We start from the raw sequence: 18,151 nt of genomic DNA on the forward strand, positions 1-18,151 counted from the left end.
TTCCCTATATAGTGCACTACTTTTGTTCAGGGTCCATAGGGCTCTGGTCAAAAGTAGTGCACTATGTAGGTACAAGTGTGCCATTTGGTAAGCACAATATGAGTTGAAGCATTATTCTGTCATGTGTGCAAAGGGGGTAACTTAAACAGAAGATCTGAGCCTTGTGTTAAATATTAGAATTTTTTTATTGAGCATGTATTTGTATGAACCTGGATATGATAAACATTATGATTCTAAAATCGCTGACTACGCAGTTTCATTACAGCAGTTTGTTGTTTCTACATCTACAGTAGCAACACATGTGATCCACCATTAGACTCTTTTAAGAATTCACATGTGAGGCCATGTGCTAAACAGAGGGAGTAAGGAGACTAAAATCGTGGTAAAAGTAGTAGCCTACAATAAGGAAAAACTACAGGTAAAAATACACTTTATCTCGTCCTTAGCCTTTATCCTAATCTGGTAAAACACACACTTTAACAAATAAAATCCACGTTTATTTGTCACATGCACAGGACACACAAGGTGCAAACGGTACAGTGAAATAGTTACTTGCATAGTACATGCAATTTAAAAAACAGAAAGTGTCCAGATAAAATATGTTATAATTATTAGATGATGCTTAGCCAGACACACTTCGATGTGAAACAAATGCTATACCCCCAGCTACATCTAGCTATTGTCACGACATGTACACATGTACCATAATCACCCCCAGACACACCTGGCTAACTTTATGGGTCATGTCGTCATCTGGCGTAGTGGAGTCTTTTGTTTAAACATAGCTAGCTAGCTAGCTAAACAATTAACCAAAATCCCAACCCATACAGTACTAGCAATAGAAACTGATTGTCATAGCTAGCCACCATACACGAAATGGTGTAGTATGAATCTGCAGGTAGCTAAAGCTAACCAATTAGAAACTAAATCGTTGTTACTCCACTGTAAAACACTCAGATCTGTGATAGTACAATGTGGAAAAAAACGGGTAGCTCATTAATAAAGCCATCCATGTTTTAATCCACCGTTAATCCACCGTTAATTCACTGTTAATCCACTGTTAATCCACTGTTAATCCACCGTTAATCCACTGTTAATCCACTGTTAACCCACTGTTAATCCACTGTTAATCCACTGTTAATTCACTGTTAATCCACTGTTAATCCACCGTTAGTCCACCGTTAATTCACTGTTAATCCACTGTTAATCCACTGTTAATCCACAGTTAATCCACCGTTAATCCACTGTTAATCCACTGTTAATCCACTGTTAACCCACTGTTAATCCACTCTTAATCCACTGTTAATCCACTGTTAATCCACTGTTAATCCACTGTTAGTCCACCGTTAATTCACTGTTAATCCACTGTTAATCCACTGTTAATCCACCGTTAATCCACTGTTAATCCACCATTAATCCACCGTTAATCCACCGTCTATCCTCTGTTAATCCACCGTTAATCCACTGTTAATCCACCGTCTATCCACTAAATAAAATATGACCCACGCTTGACTGATCATGTTACTCTCACTTGATAGTAATGTACACACAGAGGTGAAGGGGTAAATAAAAGGCAAATCAACATACACTGTATTTTATTTCAGATCATCGGCTGTGAAACATTGTGAAGCAGACTCTTTCTGACACACACACACATAAAGAAACGTGGACTACAGAGATTCATCTCTTGACATTCTGGAGATCCCCTCTAGCCATGCGTGTTCTGTTCTGGCCAGGGCCTGACTTGAATTTCATTTCACCTTGTTCCCACCTTCTGATTACTGTAACATTGTCTTCTGATTACGGTAACATTGTATTCTGATTACGGTAACATTGTCTTCTGATTACGGTAACATTGTCTTCTGATTACATTAACATTGTCTTCTGATTACGGTAACATTGTCTTCTGATTACGGTAACATTGTCTTCTGATTACGATAACATTGTATTCTGATTACGGTAACATTGTATTCTGATTACGGTAACATTGCCTTCTGATTACGGTAACATTGTCTTCTGATTACGGTAACATTTCGTTCTGATTACGGTAACATTGTCTTCTGATTACGGTAACATTGCCTTCTGATTACGGTAACATTGCCTTCTGATTATGGTAACATTGCCTTCTGATTACGGTAACATTGTCTTCTGATTATGGTAACATTGCCTTCTGATTACGGTAATATTGTCTTCTTCTGTCTTCTTCTCCTTTGGTGATTGGTCATATAAAATCTGATTACTAGGAGTTAGTGAGTTATGAACATACCTAAGGCAGGTATAACCCTTTGTAAATGTGGTTATAACTCTTCATACGGTGTTAATAACTCACTCCCTCTCAAAAAGAGACCTTTCAAAAGAGGCTTTCCCTAGAAAAGCTACCTAGAGCAGCCCATGTATCTTGGTATGTAAAAAAAAATGTTTTAACTTGTTGTTGCTTCATTTGTTTGTTTGTGGTTGTTTACATGATGTCCTGCTGGTGCTGTGTAGATTCACTGACCACCTGTGGAAGGAGAGGACAGTCAGTCAAGGTCGAGAGGTCAGGCACAGAGAGACAACAACCAGATAGCCCAGAGAGACGAAGTGTATAGATTTGTATTTGACTTGTTTGTTGTACCTTTCGTTCAACAGGGAGTCCCATTGAGACCAAGGTCTCTTTCACAAGGGAGCCCCGCATCGTACAATCACACAACTTTTTTTTACAAAATACAACATAATACAAAAATACGATAACGAACGAGTCCCCTCATATAAATACCTTGGGCATTTGGATCGACGACGAGCTGTCATTTAAAACACGCAGATGAGCTACCGAAGAAACTGAGTCTTAAACTGGGCTTGTTCTTCAGGTTGTAGGAAAACTATTGATCAGTCAATTTCCCTGTCAAATCAAATCAAATCAAATGTATTTATATAGCCCTTCGTACATCAGCTAATATCTCAAAGTGCTGTACAGAAACCCAGCCTAAAACCCCAAACAGCAAGCAATGCAGGTGTAGAAGCACGGTGGCTAGGAAAAACTCCCTAGAAAGGCCAGAACCTAGGAAGAAACCTACAGAGGAACCAGGCTATGTGGGGTGGCCAGTCCTCTTCTGGCTGTACCGGGTAGAGAGGAACCAGGCTATGTGGGGTGGCCAGTCCTCTTCTGGCTGTACCGGGTAGAGAGGAACCAGGCTATGAGGGGTGGCCAGTCCTCTTCTGGCTGTGCCAGGTGGAGATTATAACAGAACATGGCCAAGATGTTCAAATGTTCATAATGTCGGCCTTTGACTATGGGCGATATCATCTATATAAACGCTGCTGTCACTTCTTTAAAACCATTGGACACTGCTTGTCGTGGGCCACGTTCTCACGGGTAAATTCGCTGTGTGTCAGAGTCGCTGGCGGAGCCCAGCGGGCAGCTTAGCGGTTAGAGCGTCTGGGGCAGTAAGCGAAAGATCGCAGGGTTTTATATACCCAAGGTGAAAAATCAGTCGGCGTGCCGTTGAGAAAGGCACTTAACCCTAATTTGCGCCTGGGGCTCCGTACTACTATGGCTGACCCTGTAAAACAACACCTATCATACTACCATGGCTGACCCTGTAAAACAACACCTATCATACTACTATGACTGACCCTGTAAAACAACACCTATCATACTACTATGACTGACCCTGTAAAACAACACCTATCATACTACCATGGCTGACCCTGTAGAACAACACCTATCATACTACTATGACTGACCCTGTAAAACAACACCTATCATACTACTATGGCTGACCCTGTAAAACAACACCTATCATACTACTATGACTGACCCAGTAAAACAACACCTATCATACTACTATGACTGACCCTGTAAAACAACACCTATCATACTACTATGACTGACCCTGTAAAACAACACCTATCATGCTACTATGACTGACCCTGTAAAACAACACCTATCATACTACTATGACTGACCCTGTAAAACAACACCTATCATGCTACTATGACTGACGCTGTAAAACAACACCTATCATACTACTATGACTGACCCTGTAAAACAACACCTATCATACTACTATGACTGACCCTGTAAAACAACACCTATCATACTACTATGACTGACCCTGTAAAACAACACCTATCATACTACTATGACTGACCCTGTAAAACAACACCTATCATGCTACTATGACTGACCCTGTAAAACAACACCTATCATACTACTATGACTGACCCTGTAAAACAACACTGCACCTATCCGGTTTATGTGTTTGTTGTATTGTTGTGTTGTTGTGTTGTTGTGTTGTTGTATTGTTGTATTGTTGTGTTGTTGTGTTGTTGTGTTGTTGTATTGTTGTATTGTTGTGTTATTGTATTGTTATATTTGTTGTGTTGTTGTGTTGTTGTGTTGTTGTGTTGTTGTATTGTTGTATTGTTGTGTTATTGTATTGTTATATTTGTTGTGTTGTTGTGTTGTTGTATTGTTGTGTTATTGTATTGTTATATTTGTTGTGTTGTTGTGTTGTTGTATTTGTTGTGTTGTTGTGTTGTTGTGTTGTTGTGTTGTTGTATTTGTTGTGTTGTTGTATTTGTTGTGTTGTTGTATTTGTTGTGTTGTTGTTTTGTTGTATTGTTGTGTTGTTGTGTTGTTGTGTTGTTGTGTTGTTGTGTTATTGTATTGTTGTATTGTTGTGTTGTTGTGTTGTTGTGTTGTTGTGTTGTTGTGTTGTTGTATTTGTTGTGTTGTTGTATTTGTTGTGTTGTTGTTTTGTTGTGTTGTTGTATTGTTGTATTGTTGTGTTGTTGTGTTGTTGTGTTGTTGTGTTATTGTATTGTTGTATTGTTGTGTTGTTGTGTTGTTGTGTTGTTGTGTTGTTGTATTTGTTGTGTTGTTGTATTTGTTGTGTTGTGTTGTTGTATTGTTGTATTGTTGTATTGTTGTGTTGTTGTGTTGTTGTGTTGTTGTATTGTTGTATTGTTGTGTTGTTGTGTTGTTGTGTTGTTGTGTTGTTGTATTGTTGTATTGTTGTGTTGTTGTGTTGTTGTGTTATTGTATTTGTTGTGTTGTTGTATTGTTGTATTGTTGTGTTGTTGTGTTGTTGTGTTATTGTATTTGTTGTGTTGTTGTATTTGTTGTGTTGTTGTGTTGTTGTGTTGTTGTGTTATTGTGTTATTGTATTGTTGTATTGTTGTATTGTTGTGTTGTTGTTTTGTTGTGTTGTTGTATTGTTGTATTGTTGTATTGTTGTGTTGTTGTGTTGTTGTGTTATTGTATTGTTGTATTGTTGTGTTGTTGTGTTGTTGTGTTGTTGTGTTGTTGTGTTGTTGTATTTGTTGTGTTGTTGTATTTGTTGTGTTGTGTTGTTGTATTGTTGTATTGTTGTATTGTTGTGTTGTTGTGTTGTTGTGTTATTGTATTGTTGTATTGTTGTGTTGTTGTGTTGTTGTATTGTTGTATTGTTGTATTGTTGTGTTGTTGTGTTGTTGTGTTGTTGTGTTGTTGTGTTGTTGTGTTGTTGTATTGTTGTATTGTTGTGTTGTTGTGTTGTTGTGTTGTTGTGTTGTTGTGTTATTGTATTGTTGTGTTGTTGTATTTGTTGTGTTGTTGTGTTGTTGTATTGTTGTATTGTTGTGTTATTGTATTGTTGTATTGTTGTGTTATTGTATTGTTGTATTGTTGTGTTATTGTATTGTTGTATTGTTGTATTGTTGTGTTGTTGTGTTGTTGTGTTGTTGTGTTATTGTGTTGTTGTGTTGTTGTGTTGTTGTGTTATTGTATTGTTGTATTGTTGTGTTGTTGTGTTGTTGTGTTGTTGTGTTGTTGTATTGTTGTATTGTTGTATTGTTGTATTGTTATATTTGTTGTGTTGTTGTGTTGTTGTGTTGTTGTGTTGTTGTATTTGTTGTATTGTTGTATTTGTTGTGTTGTTGTGTTGTCATGACACTGCCGTTATCTCAACTCTGTCCTTGTTTATGTACCTTGTTTTTTCTGCTGCTCTTTTTTTTTTTTTGTGAGACAGGGCTCTCTTCCAAAAGAGACATGGTCTCAAAGGGACTTTCCTGTGAAAATAAAGGTTAAATAAACACAATAAAATACATATAGATATACCGGAGACAAGGACTATACAACTGTAGTTTACTGTGAACAATAATGTGTCCTCCAGGGTTCAGTCAATCCAGGAAGTAAAATGTAAATCCAGGAAGTAAAATGTAAATCCAGGAAGTAAAATGTAAATCCAGGAAGTAAAATGTAAATTCAGGAAGTAAAATGTAAATTCAGGAAGTAAAATGTAAATCCAGGAAGTAAAATGTAAATTCAGGAAGTAAAATGTAAATCCAGGAAGTAAAATGTAAATTCAGGAAGTAAAATGTAAATCCAGGAAGTAAAATGTAAATTCAGGAAGTAAAATGTAAATTCAGGAAGTAAAATTAAATTCCAATTCCTAATTCTCCTCAATGATTTTCTTTTTAGTTGTTGTAACCCCTCTTTTTCTCCCCAATTTCGTGATTTCCAATAAGGATCCAATTACGATCTTGTCTCATCGCTGCAACTCCCCAACGGGTTCGGGAGGTGAAGGTCGAGTTATGCATCCTACGAAACAAGAACCACCAAAACTTTGCTTCTAAACACCCGCCCGCTTAACCCGGAAACACTGTTCAACTGACGACCAAGGGGTCAGCCTGCAGGCGCCCAGCCCGCCACAAGGAGTCGCTGGAGTGCGATGAGCCAAGTAAACCCCCCGCCGGCCAAACTCTCCCCTAACCCGGACGACGCTGGGCCAATTGTGTTCTGCCCTATGGGACTTTCGGTCACGGCCGGTTGTGACGGCCTGGGATCGAACCCGGGTCTGTCGTAATGCATCAAGCATTGTACCACTTGGGAGGCCGTCTCAATGCTTTTCTATTAAGAAAATGTTTAATTGGGAATCAGGAATTTCTGTTCACTTCATGAATTGTCTGAAATGAAATGATATTGACCCGAACCCTGGTGTCCTCTGTAAATCTCTGAACTGTGAGAGGAGGGTGAGATGCTCGGAGGTGGGGTAGAGTCATCAGGTCTAATACTGAGGTGTTCCGGATAAGGGAAGTGAGTTAATTAAAAGGTAGTTGATCAACAGTTGAGATTTAAACTGTACTTACACACAGAGCACTAGCACCCCCTCTCAATATTTAATCTAGATCAAAATGTATTAATTAAATGACTGTAAGGCTATGAGATGCTATGTCCAAGTGCAAAATAAACACCCTATTCCTTATATATAGTGTGCTACTTTTGACACGAGTCCCGGGCCCTGGTAGTGCACTATGAAGGGGATATGGAGTTATTTAGGATGAGGCCTATATTGGTCCATAGTGTCTTCTGTTTTTTGTCGTTCTGTCTGTTTAGCTCACCTCTCCATCGCGGGTTTCGATGGTCTTGATCAGAACAGTCTTCTTTGAGTGGACCTCTGATGAACGCCCTACGTCTGGGCTGGTCTCTGCAGGGAGAGGACAGAGGTAGCACAACCTCAGTCTAATCCAGGACTCAGCTCTCAGGCTTAATGAGACTTGAAAAAGATGTAAACTCAAGACTAACCAACTATCTCTAGGCTGATGTTTTGAATGGAAAGACCACAAGTAAGACTATCTCAACCGTCACCTAGCCACAACCACAACCTAACCCTACCTCAACCTAACCTCAACCTAACCTAACCACAACCTAACCCTACCTCAAACTAACCTCAACCTAACCTCAACCTAACCTCAACCTAACCTAACCACAACCTAACCTAACCTCAACCTAACCACAACCTGATCAAACCACAACCTAACCTTACCTCAACCTAACCTAACCATAACCTGATCAAAACCACAACCTAAGCTTACCTCACTCAACCTAACCTCAACCTAACCACAACCTAATCAAACCACAACCTAACCCTACCTCAACCAAAGCTCAACCTAACCACAACCTGATCAAACCACAACCTAACCCCCAAAACAACCTTAGTCTCTTACCACAGCAGCAGAGAGGAGATAGGCCCGCAAAATGAGGTAAAAAAACAACCACAAGCTAACCCTACCTCAACCTAACCTCAACCTAACCGCAACCTGATCAAACCACAAGCTAACCCTACCTCAACCTAACCTCAACCTAACCACAACCTGATCAAACCACAAGCTAACCCTACCTCAACCTAACCTCAACCTAACCACAACCTGATCAAACCACAAGCTAACCCTACCTCAACCTAACCTCAACCTAACCACAACCTGATCAAACCACAAGCTAACCCTACCTCAACCTAACCTCAACCTAACCACAACCTGATCAAACCACAAGCTAACCCTACCTCAACCTAACCTCAACCTAAACACAACCTGATCAAACCACAACCTAACCTTACCTCAACCTAACCTAAACACAACCTGATAAAACCACAACCTCAACCTAACCTCAACCTAACCTAACCACAACCTGATCAAACCACAACCTAAACTTACCTCAACCTAACCTAACCATAACCTGATCAAAACCACAACCTAAGCTTACCTCACTCAACCTAACCTCAACCTAACCACAACCTAATCAAACCACAACCTAACCCTACCTCAACCAAACCTCAACCTAACCACAACCTGATCAAACCACAACCTAACCCCCAAAACAACCTTAGTATCTTACCACAGCAGCAGAGAGGAGATAGGCCCGCAAAATGAGGTAAAAAAACAACCACAAGCTAACCCTACCTCAACCTAACCTCAACCTAACCACAACCTGATCAAACCACAACCTAACCCCCAAAACAACCTTAGTCTCTTACCACAGCAGCAGAGAGGAGATAGGCCCGCAAAATGAGGTAAAAAAAACAACCACAAGCTAACCCTACCTCAACCTAACCTCAACCTAACCACAACCTGATCAAACCACAAGCTAACCCTACCTCAACCTAACCTCAACCTAACCACAACCTGATCAAACCACAAGCTAACCCTACCTCAACCTAACCTCAACCTAACCACAACCTGATCAAACCACAAGCTAACCCTACCTCAACCTAACCTCAACCTAACCACAACCTGATCAAACCACAAGCTAACCCTACCTCAACCTAACCTCAACCTAACCACAACCTGATCAAACCACAAGCTAACCCTACCTCAACCTAACCTCAACCTAACCACAACCTGATCAAACCACAAGCTAACCCTACCTCAACCTAACCTCAACCTAACCACAACCTGATCAAACCACAAGCTAACCCTACCTCAACCTAACCTCAACCTAACCACAACCTGATCAAACCACAACCTAACCCCCAAAACAACCTTAGTCTCTTACCACAGCAGCAGAGAGGAGATAGGCCCGCAAAATTAGGTAAAAAAACAACCACAAGCTAACCCTACCTCAACCTAACCTCAACCTAACCACAACCTGATCAAACCACAAGCTAACCCTACCTCAACCTAACCTCAACCTAACCACAACCTGATCAAACCACAAGCTAACCCTACCTCAACCTAACCTCAACCTAACCACAACCTGATCAAACCACAACCTAACCCCCAAAACAACCTTAGTCTCTTACCACAGCAGCAGAGAGGAGATAGGCCCGCAAAATGAGGTAAAAAACAACCACAAGCTAACCCTACCTCAACCTAACCTCAACCTAACCACAACCTGATCAAACCACAAGCTAACCCTACCTCAACCTAACCTCAACCTAACCACAACCTGATCAAACCACAAGCTAACCCTACCTCAACCTAACCTCAACCTAACCACAACCTGATCAAACCACAAGCTAACCCTACCTCAACCTAACCTCAACCTAACCACAACCTGATCAAACCACAAGCTAACCCTACCTCAACCTAACCTCAACCTAACCACAACCTGATCAAACCACAAGCTAACCCTACCTCAACCTAACCTCAACCTAACCACAACCTGATCAAACCACAAGCTAACCCTACCTCAACCTAACCTCAACCTAACCACAACCTGATCAAACCACAAGCTAACCCTACCTCAACCTAACCTCAACCTAACCACAACCTGATCAAACCACAAGCTAACCCTACCTCAACCTAACCTCAACCTAACCACAACCTGATCAAACCACAAGCTAACCCTACCTCAACCTAACCTCAACCTAACCACAACCTGATCAAACCACAACCTAACCCCCAAAACAACCTTAGTCTCTTACCACAGCAGCAGAGAGGAGATAGGCCCGCAAAATGAGGTAAAAAAACAACCACAAGCTAACCCTACCTCAACCTAACCTCAACCTAACCACAACCTGATCAAACCACAAGCTAACCCAAAAGCCACAGTTGATTTATGACATCCATGATCAATATTAATTAAGTCTAATCGGGCTCCATTATTTTCATTTGGCTGGTAAACAAGACACACCCCTACTCCTCCCCTCCCCCCTACTCCTCCCCTCCCCCTACACCTCCCCTCCCCCTACTCCTCCCCTCCCCCTACTCCTCCCCTCCCCCTACACCTCTCCTCCCCCCTACACCTCTCCTCCCCCTACTCCTCCCCTCCCCCTACACCTCTCCTCCCCCCTACACCTCTCCTCCCCCTACTCCTCCCCTCCCCCCTACTCCTCCCCTCCCCCTACACCTCTCCTCCCCCCTACACCTCTCCTCCCCCTACTCCTCCCCTCCCCCCTACTCCTCCCCTCCCCCCTTCTCCTCTCCTCCCCCCTACACCTCTCCTCCCGCCTACACCTCTCCTCCCCCCTTCTCCTCTCCTCCCCCCTTCTCCTCTCCTCCCCCCTACACCTCTCCTCCCCCCTACTCCTCCCCTCCCCCTACACCTCTCCTCCCCCTACACCTCTCCTCCCCCCTACACCTCTCCTCCCGCCTACACCTCTCCTCCCCCCTACACCTCTCCTCCCCCCTACACCTCTCCTCCCCCCTACTCCTCCCCTCCCCCTACACCTCTCCTCCCCCCTACACCTCTCCTCCCGCCTACACCTCTCCTCCCCCCTACACCTCTCCTCCCCCCTACTCCTCCCCTCCCCCCTACTCCCCCCCCCCTACTCCTCCCCTCCCCCTACTCCTCCCCCTACTCCTCCCCTCCCCCCTACTCCTCCCCTCCCACTACACCTCTCCTCCCCCCTACACATCTCCTCCCCCCTACTCCTCCCCTCCCCCTACACCTCTCCTCCCCCCTACACCTCTCCTCCTGCCTACTCCTCCCCTCCCCCTACACCTCTCCTCCCCCCTTCTCCTCCCCTCTCCCCTACTCCTCCCCTCCCCCCTACTCCTCTCCTCCCCCCTTCTCCTCCCCTCCCCCTACTCCTCCCCTCCCCCTACACCTCTCCTCCCCCCTTTTCCTCCACTCGCCCCTACACCTCTCCTCCCCCCTACTCCTCCCCTCCCCCCTACACATCTCCTCCCCCCTACTCCTCCCCTCCCCCTACACCTCTCCTCCTGCCTACTCCTCCCCTCCCCCTACACCTCTCCTCCCCCCTTCTCCTCCCCTCTCCCCTACTCCTCCCCTCCCCCCTACTCCTCTCCTCCCCCCTTCTCCTCCCCTCCCCCTACTCCTCCCCTCCCCCTACACCTCTCCTCCCCCCTTTTCCTCCACTCGCCCCTACACCTCTCCTCCCCCCTACTCCTCCCCTCCCCCCTACACCTCTCCCCCCCCCTACTCCTCCCCTCCCCCCTACTCCTCCCCTCCCCCCTACTCCTCCCCTCCCCCTACACCTCTCCTCCCCCCTACACCTCTCCTCCCCCTACTCCTCCCCTCCCCCCTACTCCTCCCCTCCCCCCTTCTCCTCTCCTCCCCCCTACACCTCTCCTCCCGCCTACACCTCTCCTCCCCCCTTCTCCTCTCCTCCCCCCTTCTCCTCTCCTCCCCCCTACACCTCTCCTCCCCCCTACTCCTCCCCTCCCCCTACACCTCTCCTCCCCCTACACCTCTCCTCCCCCCTACACCTCTCCTCCCGCCTACACCTCTCCTCCCCCCTACACCTCTCCTCCCCCCTACACCTCTCCTCCCCCCTACTCCTCCCCTCCCCCTACACCTCTCCTCCCCCCTACACCTCTCCTCCCGCCTACACCTCTCCTCCCCCCTACACCTCTCCTCCCCCCTACTCCTCCCCTCCCCCCTACTCCCCCCCCCCTACTCCTCCCCTCCCCCTACTCCTCCCCCTACTCCTCCCCTCCCCCCTACTCCTCCCCTCCCACTACACCTCTCCTCCCCCCTACACATCTCCTCCCCCCTACTCCTCCCCTCCCCCTACACCTCTCCTCCCCCCTACACCTCTCCTCCTGCCTACTCCTCCCCTCCCCCTACACCTCTCCTCCCCCCTTCTCCTCCCCTCTCCCCTACTCCTCCCCTCCCCCCTACTCCTCTCCTCCCCCCTTCTCCTCCCCTCCCCCTACTCCTCCCCTCCCCCTACACCTCTCCTCCCCCCTTTTCCTCCACTCGCCCCTACACCTCTCCTCCCCCCTACTCCTCCCCTCCCCCCTACACCTCTCCCCCCCCCTACTCCTCCCCTCCCCCCTACACCTCTCCTCACCCCTACTCCTCTCCTCCTTCCTACACCTCTCCTCCCCCCTACTCCTCCCCTCCACCCTACACCTCTCCTCCCCCCTACTCCTCTCCTCCTCCATACACCTCTCCTCCCCCCTACTCCTCCCCTCCCCCCTACACCTCTCCTCCCCCCTACACCTCCCCTCCCCCCTACTCCTCCCCTCCCTGGTCTTAGAATAATCAATATCTGAAATGCATCAACTATCAACCTATTTTCCGCTTCTCCCCCTTCTGGTAAAATGTGATGCTGAAGAAATGTGTTCTCACCTCTGAATCCAATAGTGGAATATGATGAGGCAGCAGAGTGAGCAGCAGAGTGAGCAGCAGAGTGAGCAGCAGAGTGAGAGGCGGAGTGGGAGCCAGATACAGTGATGCTGGGGAAAGAGAGAGAGAGAAGACAAAACATACAGGAAATGACAGGTTAGATATCTATTTGACTGAACGTTTGAAAGTCCCTGCAACAATCTATTGTGGCTGATTCCATTCATGATGACCTCCCTCGCCTACTTTTACCCTGGCTCTATCGCAACGTGTCTTTTGCAATTCCTTGCATCTTATCTCCTCCCTCCTCCTCAACGGTAATGGGGAAGAGGAAGCACAAGTGTATCTATCTACCGGGAAGAGTTTAAATATCTTCCACACCCCATTTGAATCATTGTCTGAGGAGAAAAGCCTGCAAACATTTAAACATAATGGTACTTATTGTTTTATCTATAAAATGTATTGCACAACTACCTTACTTTGTTTTGATCAATTTATACATGTATTTTGGGATCCCTCCCCCTACTCCTCTCCTCCCACTTCTCTATCCCTCCCCCTACACCTCCCTTCCCCCTACTCCTCCCCTACCTCTTCTCCATCCCTCCCCCTACTCCTACTCTCCATCCCTCCCCCTACTCCTCCTCTCCCTCTTCTCTATCCCTCCCCCTCCCCCTCTCCTCCCTCTTCCACCTCTCCTCCCACTTCTCTATCCCTCCCCTCCCCCTACTCCTCCTCTCCCTCTTCTCTATCCCTCCCCCTACTCCTCTCCTCCCTCTTCTCTATCCCTCCCCCTCCCCCTACTCCTCCTCTCCCTCTTCTCTATCCCTCCCCCTCTCCCTACTCCTCTCCTCCCTCTTCTCTATCCCCCCCCTCCCCCTACTCCTCCTCTCCCTCTTTTCTATCCCTCCCCCTCCCCCTACTCTTCTCCTCCCTCTTCTCTATCCCTCCCCCTGCCCCTTCCCCTACTCCTTCTCTCCCTCTTCTATATCCCTCGCCCTACACCTCTCCTCCCTCTTCTCTATCCCTCCCCCTACACCTCTCCTCCCTCTTCTCTATCTCTCCCCTACCCCTCCATCTTCTCTATCCCTCCCAATACTCCACTCTTCTCTCCCTCTTCTCTGTCCCTCCCCCTGCACCTCCCTCCCTCCCTCTTCTCTATCCCTCCCTCTACTTATCCCTCTCTCCTACCGGCTCTCCTCTCCTTCCAGTAGCTTCCTGTAGGTAGCGATCTCTATATCCAGGGCCATCTTGACATTGAGGAGGTCCTGGTACTCTCTGAGGTGACGAGCCATCTCATCCTTCATCTTAGCGATCTCAGCCTCCAGACGGGTGATGGAGTCCTGGTAACCTCCAGCCTCGTTTCCCAGACGATCCTCCATCTCCCTCATCTGCCTCAGCAGAGACTCATTCTGTAGGGAGGAGAGAGAGAGAGAGAGAGAGAGAGGGATGATTACATTAACAGTAAAGTAGGTAAACAGGTATCATAGTTAGATTGAGAGGGGGGATGGGGGAATCGGGGAGAGGTGATTGAAGTGATGATAGGTTAGGGAATTGTCCTGAAGTGCATCGTACCCACATATTTAAAACCATTGGAGTGTCAAATACAAGAAGTAATATAGAGTAGGGTGTAGTAATATAGAGTAGGGTGTAGTAATATAGAGTAGAATGTAGTAATATAGAGTAGGGTGTAGTAATATAGAGTAGGGTGTAGTAATATAGAATAGAATGTAGTAATATAGAGTAGGATGTAGTAATATAGAGTAGGGTGTAGTAATATAGAGTGGGGTGTAGTGATATAGAGTAGGATGTAGTAATATAGAGTAGGGTGTAGTAATAAAGAGTAGGGTGTAGTAATATAGAGTAGAATGTAGTAATATAGAGTAGGGTGTAGTAATATAGAGTAGGGTTTAGTAATATAGAGTAGAATGTAGTAATATAGAGTAGAATGTTGTAATATAGAGTAGGGTGTAGTAATATAGAGTAGAATGTAGTAATATAGAGTAGGGTGTAGTAATATAGAGTAGGGTGTAGTAATATAGAGTAGGGTGTAGTAACAGAGTACTTACGGTTCCCTTGAGAGAGTCGATCTCACAGGTGTAGGACTGGATTTGATGCCTGAACTCCATGCTCTCCTGTTTGGACTGTCTCAGAGCATCGTTGTTCTTGTTCACAGCCTGGTTCAGGTCTGACACCTGGAGAGGAGGTGGAGACATGGGGTGGAATAGATGCTACTGTCACTGTGTAGTGGTGCCAATGTAGTTAGCTTAGCTACAGTCACTGTGGAGTGGTGCCGATGTAGTTAGCTTAGCTACTGTCACTGTGTAGTGGTGCCGATGTAGTTAGCTTAGCTACAGTCACTGTGTAGTGGTGCCGATGTAGTTAACTTAGCTACAGTCACTGTGTAGTGGTGCCCGATGTAGTTAGCTTAGCTACTGTTACCTGTGTAGTGGTGCCGATGTAGTTACCTTAGCTACTGTCACTGTGTAGTGGTGCCCGATGTAGTTAGCTTAGCTACAGTCACTGTGTAGTGGTGCCGATGTAGTTAGCTTAGCTACTGTCACTGTTTAGTGGTGCCGATGTAGTTAGCTTAGCTACTGTCACCTGTGTAGTGGTGCCCGATGTAGTTAGCTTAGCTACTGTCACTGTGGAGTGGTGCCGATGTAGTTAGCTTAGCTACAGTCACTGTGGAGTGGTGCCGATGTAGTTAGCTTAGCTACAGTCACTGTGGAGTGGTGCCGATGTAGTTAGCTTAGCTACAGTCACTGTGTAGTGGTGCCGATGTAGTTAGCTTAGCTACTGTTACCTGTGTAGTGGTGCCCGATGTAGTTAGCTTAGCTACTGTTACCTGTGTAGTGGTGCCGATGTAGTTAGCTTAGCTACTGTTACCTGTGTAGTGGTGCCCGATGTAGTTAGCTTAGCTACTGTTACCTGTGTAGTGGTGCCGATGTAGTTAGCTTAGCTACTGTTACCTGTGTAGTGGTGCCGATGTAGTTAGCTTAGCAACTGTTACCTGTGTAGTGGTGCCCGATGTAGTTAGCTTAGCTACAGTCACTGTGTAGTGGTGCCCGATGTAGTTAGCTTAGCTACTGTTACCTGTGTAGTGGTGCCGATGTAGTTAGCTTAGCAACTGTTACCTGTGTAGTGGTGCCCGATGTAGTTAGCTTAGCTACAGTCACTGTGTAGTGGTGCCCGATGTAGTTAGCTTAGTTACAGTCACTGTGTAGTGGTGCTGATGTAGTTAGCTTAGCTACTGTCACTGTGTAGTGGTGCCCGATGTAGTTAGCTTAGCTACAGTCACTGTGTAGTGGTGCCGATGTAGTTAGCTTAGCTACTGTCACTATGTAGTGGTGCCGATGTAGTTAGCTTAGCTACTGTCACTGTGTAGTGGTGCCGATGTAGTTAGCTTAGCTACTGTCACTGTGTAGTGGTGCCGATGTAGTTAGCTTGGCTACTGTCACTGTTTAGTGGTGCCCGATGTAGTTAGCTTAGCTACTGTCACTGTGTAGTGGTGCCCGATGTAGTTAGCTTAGCTACAGTCACTGTGTAGTGGTGCCGATGTAGTTAGCTTAGCTACTGTCACCTGTGTAGTGGTGCCGATGTAGTTAGCTTAGCTACAGTCACTGTGTAGTGGTGCCGATGTAGTTAGCTTAGCTACTGTTACCTGTGTAGTGGTGCCCGATGTAGTTAGCTTAGCTACTGTTACCTGTGTAGTGGTGCCCGATGTAGTTAGCTTAGCTACTGTCACTATGTAGTGGTGCCCGATGTAGTTAGCTTAGCTACTGTTACCTGTGTAGTGGTGCCGATGTAGTTAGCTTAGCTACAGTCACTATGTAGTGGTGCCGATGTAGTTAGCTTAGCTACTGTCACCTGTGTAGTGGTGCCGATGTAGTTAGCTTAGCTGCAGTCACTGTGTAGTGGTGCCGATGTAGTTAGCTTAGCTACAGTCACTATGTAGTTGTGCCGATGTAGTTAGCTTAGCTACTGTCACCTGTGTAGTGGTGCCGATGTAGTTAGCTTAGCTACTGTTACCTGTGTAGTGGTGCCCGATGTAGTTAGCTTAGCTACTGTTACCTGTGTAGTGGTGCCCGATGTAGTTAGCTTAGCTACTGTCACTATGTAGTGGTGCCCGATGTAGTTAGCTTAGCTACAGTCACTGTGTAGTGGTGCCCGATGTAGTTAGCTTAGCTACAGTCACTGTGTAGTGGTGCCGATGTAGTTAGCTTAGCTACTGTTACCTGTGTAGTGGTGCCCGATGTAGTTAGCTTAGCTACTGTTACCTGTGTAGTGGTGCCCGATGTAGTTAGCTTAGCTACTGTTACCTGTGTAGTGGTGCCCGATGGTGTGTTATAGATGGTTCCTCTTTACTATACCATATTATATAATACTGTTATAGATGGTGTTCACCTTGGACTTGTACCAGTCCTCTGCCTCTGAGATGTTCTTGGCTGCGATGCCCTCGTACTGCATACGGATGTCCCTGAGGGCAGCGGTCAGGTCTGGTTTGGACATGTCCATCTGGACCTGCACCGAGGTCTCCTGGATCTGGCTCGTCATCTCATGGATCTCCTGCAGGGGGTACGAGGTCAGAGGTCAGGGGTTGTAGGTCAGGGGATAAAGGTCAGGGGTCAGAGGTTAGGTGTTATAGGGGTCAACTAGAGTTGAATCAGAGTGGTTTTACATGTAAGAATCAGAATCGCTGCTACAGTGGATGTTTTTCGTAGTAGAATGAACAGGATTTTATTTGGATAACTAGCCTTTGTGAAGAGAGGTTCTGATGAACCCTGAAAAGTGTATTTTTATAGTTGCGTTAATAAAGTAATATGGTTTTAATGGCGAGCGTTGTGCCTTTTTCTTTTTTAAGGATCCTTTAGCATAATTAGCTACTTCTTTCCTCAACGTTCCTGAGTCATTCAATATACAGGTCAAAACCCTGGCTGCTACAACACACAGACAGGACAAAACCCTGGCTCCTACGACATATAGACAGGACAAAACCCTGGCTCCTACGACATATATACAGGTCAAAACCCTGGCTCCTACGACATATAGACAGGACAAAACCCTGGCTCCTACGACATATAGACAGGACAAAACCCTGGCTCCTACGACATATATACAGGACAAAACCCTGGCTCCTACAACATATAGACAGGACAAAACCCTGGCTCCTACGACATATAGACAGGACAAAACCCTGGCTCCTACGACATATATACAGGACAAAACCCTGGCTCCTACAACATATAGACAGGACAAAACCCTGGCTCCTACAACATATAGACAGGACAAAACCCTGGCTCCTACGACATATAGACAGGACAAAACCCTGGCTCCTACGACATATAGACAGGACAAAACCCTGGCTCCTACGACATATAG

General features: G+C 45.9%; 1 protein-coding gene across 2 annotated transcripts in view; it reads right to left on the bottom strand.

Annotated features, from left to right (window-relative positions):
- Window positions 1–1,578: 1,578 nt before the first annotated feature.
- The window catches only part of LOC139405533 (desmin-like), a 35,908-nt gene continuing 19,335 nt past the window's right edge, over window positions 1,579–18,151 (bottom strand). The window contains exons 4-10 of one of the 2 annotated variants that reach the window (XM_071147944.1): window positions 17,177–17,338; window positions 14,839–14,964; window positions 13,961–14,181; window positions 12,779–12,885; window positions 7,363–7,448; window positions 5,950–6,030; window positions 1,579–2,500 (exon numbers count right to left, since the gene is read on the bottom strand). In XM_071147944.1, the coding sequence (XP_071004045.1) occupies window positions 2,459–2,500; window positions 5,950–6,030; window positions 7,363–7,448; window positions 12,779–12,885; window positions 13,961–14,181; window positions 14,839–14,964; window positions 17,177–17,338 (825 nt within the window). In that variant the 3' untranslated portion in view covers window positions 1,579–2,458. The remainder of the gene's footprint in view (window positions 2,501–5,949; window positions 6,031–7,362; window positions 7,449–12,778; window positions 12,886–13,960; window positions 14,182–14,838; window positions 14,965–17,176; window positions 17,339–18,151) is intronic. The other variant, XM_071147945.1, reaches the window with a different exon arrangement.

This window comes from Oncorhynchus clarkii, chromosome 3 (assembly GCF_045791955.1).
Source record: "Oncorhynchus clarkii lewisi isolate Uvic-CL-2024 chromosome 3, UVic_Ocla_1.0, whole genome shotgun sequence".
NCBI lineage: Eukaryota > Metazoa > Chordata > Actinopteri > Salmoniformes > Salmonidae > Oncorhynchus > Oncorhynchus clarkii.